The 3,953-nt window shown below is 47.0% G+C and overlaps 1 protein-coding gene across 1 annotated transcript in view; it reads right to left on the minus strand.

Annotated features, from left to right (window-relative positions):
• The window catches only part of LOC119300584 (dicarboxylate transporter 1, chloroplastic-like), a 3,938-nt gene extending 3,754 nt beyond the window's left edge, over positions 1-184 (minus strand). Inside the window, exon 1 of the mRNA XM_037577500.1 lies at positions 1-184. Within this exon, the coding sequence (XP_037433397.1) occupies positions 1-125 (125 nt within the window). The 5' untranslated portion in view covers positions 126-184.
• Positions 185-3,953: the final 3,769 nt, after the last annotated feature.

The following is a 3,953-nucleotide window of genomic DNA, read 5'->3' on the forward strand; positions in this document are numbered from 1 at the left end:
ATGGGCTTCGATGAGAGTGGGGAGGTGGGGCGGCGGCGGAGGGAGAATGAGGGGAGGTGGGGGCGGTGGCGGATGCCCAGGTGGTGGCAGGTGAGCGGCGAGGCCGCCGACGCGGAGGAGGCCATGGCGTCGACGGCGGCGGCGGGGAGGGAAGGGGGGAGGAGGAATGGAGATGGGAAGGGAGGTGGGGTTTAATTGGATGGACGGCGGCTATGGGGTTGGACGGGGAAGCGGCATTGGGCGTATCGGATCCAGAGATTGGTTCCTTCGCGCGTGCATCCGGTGTTCGTAGACCAGGTACTAGTGTCGAGAACCGCTGCACCTGCAGAGAGCATATGCTCCTGTGAGCAAAAATAATGGTAGAAAAAACGAAAATAATTAGATATGTTCGTTGTCACACCCAAATGCTACCTGCAAAATTTTAGGTGAAAAGCCTAAGCATTTTGACCTGCGAGAAAAAAAAGTTAAACCCCAAATATTACCTCCACAAGTTACACTTAATTTAATTTTATTCACCGACGAAGCATTGTTATCATGTTTCGCATAAAAATTGTCAAGTCTACTTGTTACACTAACATGAACATCCACACAAAAAATCAGAATTTTTAAATTTATTTACTATTTATTTTTAATTTAATGTTCATCCGGAAGCATATGCTCCCCAGAGCTAAAACGGCTTTCCCTACAAATTGCAACTATATAAACAAGTTATGTGGATCCTAATTTCTCAAGATGGTATCTCACAATAAAAATTCTCAAGTCGGTGGGATGGAAAGCCAACTGGATAAACTCGGTTGATCTCTTAATTGTGCTGTCATCTCTACAACTACAATGATTATCGTTGAGCTCATATCGGTAGAACATGACTAAGAGAATCATCAAGCAAATAGATAATTGAGACGTGCTTTTCCAAGCGCTGGTTCAGGTTATGTCAACGGCAGTAATTAGTGTCAAATGGTATCACGTTTGTTTCCTCATCCATTTTGATGGCCTATTTGCCTTGGAATTCCCAACTTGCAGCTTGCAGCTGGAAGGCAGAGCTCTGAAACCTAGATGGTTGTAGCAGAATGGCGTTGACACGGAGAAACCTTGGCATGGGTTGCCACCGCCTATTGACAAGGAGGTCTGTGCATTATATGTTTCTTGCAATGTGATTCACATTGGTGACGGTAAATCCATGTCCTTTTGATTTGGCCACTGGCTAGTGGCATCACACCGACGGTTGCATTTTTTATTTGTACAAAACACAGTAGATAATGGTGTACCAGGCTGATAAACGAAAGATGGATTGGTCTTACTGATAAACCAATCTTATTCAACCAGCCCTGGTTATCTCTGTCAGTTCACCAGCAGTGTTGAAGCACCCTTCAAACATATCGTTTGGAAAAAAATATCCACCTTCCCGAAAAAAATAGTGTTTTTCTCTTGGCTGTGAATAGAGGGGAACTGTTTGACAGCTGATAATCTCGCAAAACGGGCATGGCCTCACAATCCAATTTGCCGCCTATGCAATCTCTATGAGGAACATGTTGCACACATTTTCGCTCAATACCCCTTCTCGACTGGAATTTGGGGATTTTGTTTTACCAAAATTCAGTTTCCTCCAAATCAATAACCCAATACCGAACCAGTCAACCTAATCGATTGGTGACCAATGGGCTAATGGCACTAGAGCAACTACTAGAACTCGCAGGAAGGCTTTCTCATACCTGGTATTATGAGCTAAGGACTCGGCTGTGTATTGGGATCAAAGTAGTTAGATGGATAGGCGAAGTGTAGGATTCAGTTCTTTCAGGGGTTTTTACATCATGTACCTGTAACACATGTATTTATGACAAAGTCTGAGTTAAGATGCTAAAAATGACTAGCTAGGGTTGAAATGCCCTAAAATTCATAATAAATAAAATATCAATGTCTGCTTTTCTTCTTTTTTGCTCTCTCCATATCGCTCTTCGACTGTGACCTCCCAAACTAAAGTATGAGCACGAATTAAGTCAATTGGCCCACATCGTATAACACATACGATAGTTGGCAAGATCTAAATCATGTTTTTTTGTGGGTCAAATACTTGTATTACTCAAATCATAAGGTTCATACAATCAACCACAGCTAACTTCACAGCAACTGGAGGCAAATAGGCTACATCATCAAATGCTAGTTTCCAAAATGTATTTATCCTGACTTGTACAAAATATATTCTGGTGTTATCATGCACTTGCAAAGTTTGATTTGTTTGTGTTCTTACAAAAAAAAGAAGCCTGATTAGTGAAATGTTTCTTTTAACTGGGAGACTTGTAAGGATAGGTCAGCGCACAAGTGCGTCAGAGACTTGTAAGGATAGGTCAGCGCACAAGTGCGTCAATTGTTTTTACAAATGCAAAGTTGGATTCGATTAGCACTTGCATAAAAGTGAATTAAGAGTAGGGCGAAGCCACTAAGGCTATGTTTGGTAGTGAAGTACTAGAAAAACTGAAGTATTAAAAACCAAAGTATTTTAGTCAGTAGGTACAAGATACTACAGTTTTTACATAGCAAAGTATCTTGAAGTATTGAGAATAATGTGACACTTTTGGCAAGTGATTATATGCACCAACATCAATTAGCTAGCTAGCATATGAAGCAGTTGCAATGCGCGCCTTGCTAGCTAGCTGGACGCACTGAACGGGCATGCATGACAACCAGTCGCATGCACTGAACTACCATGCACAAAGCTAGCTTACAGGAAAAGAAGACACTTGAACACGTGTAACACCCCGGATGTAATTTACCTTATATGCATCCCAACTCTTGCCGTTTCCGGCCTAAGTTATTTTATTTTCCTCGGGTGTTGGTTTTTGTCTCCGTGTGTTGTTGCCTTTGTCATGCATCTCATATCATGTCATCTTGTGCATTGCATTTGCATACGCATTCGTCTCATGCATCCGAGCATTTTCCACGTTGTCCGTTTTGTATTCCGGCGCTCCTATCTCCTCCGGTGGTCCTTTCTACCTCCTTTCGTGTGTGGGGGTTAAATATTTCCGGATTGGACCGAGACTTGCCATGCGGCCTTGGTTTACTACCGGTAGACCGCCTATCAAGTTTCGTGCCATTTGGACTTCGTTTGATACTCCAACGGTTAACCGAGGGACCGAGAAAGCCTCGTTTGTGTTGCAGCCCATCACCCTTCCAATTTGGCCCAAAACCCACCAAAACCCTTTCCATCTTCTAGAGCGTTCGATCACGATCGCGTGGCCGCAAACCGCTCCTCATTCTGAGCTTCCTACCTCCTCCTATCTATAAAAAGGCCTCCTCCCCGAAAATTCCGGATCCAAACCACCCCTAACCCTAGCCCCGCTCCTCTCCGCGCGGCCGGACACGTCCGCCGGCCGCCGAACAGACCGCCTCCGCCACTCTTTGCCCGCCACGTGTCAATCTCCGGGTGTCCCCGCGCCGAAGCCCTCCGGGCCCGTGGCCGGCCCGCCCGCGCCCGCGCACGGGCCAGAGGAGCTCGCCTCTGCCGCCTTCGTCTTTTCCTTCGCCGGCCGCCGGCCGCCTTCGCTCGTCGCTCCGCCGTCTTCGCCCGAGCGTCGCACCTCGCCTGACCACCGCCGGCGCCGCCCCGCTCCGTCCCGGCCACCCGGAGCCGCCGCCTCGCCGCACCTCGTCGAGCGCGCCAAGTCCGAGCTCCGGCGGGCCCTCCTCCTCGCTCCACCTTGATCTCCGGCCGCGTCCCCTTCTCCGACGAACAGGAGCTCCGGCGACCTCGGGTTTCCTCCGGTGAACAGTACCGCGCCAGATCCGATCCAGATCTGAGGGTTGACCAAATTCTTTTGACCTAATCCCCTTTTTTTGCATTCTTACACATGCTATATCTATGCATCCGTAGCTCCGATTTGCACGTGTAGCATATCATAATGTTCGCCTCGACGAGTACATCATTTCATCTCATTGCATCATTTTCATTTGAGCTTATC

The sequence above is a fragment of the Triticum dicoccoides genome, chromosome 5A (assembly GCF_002162155.2).
Source record: "Triticum dicoccoides isolate Atlit2015 ecotype Zavitan chromosome 5A, WEW_v2.0, whole genome shotgun sequence".
Taxonomy (NCBI): Eukaryota; Viridiplantae; Streptophyta; class Magnoliopsida; order Poales; family Poaceae; genus Triticum; species Triticum dicoccoides.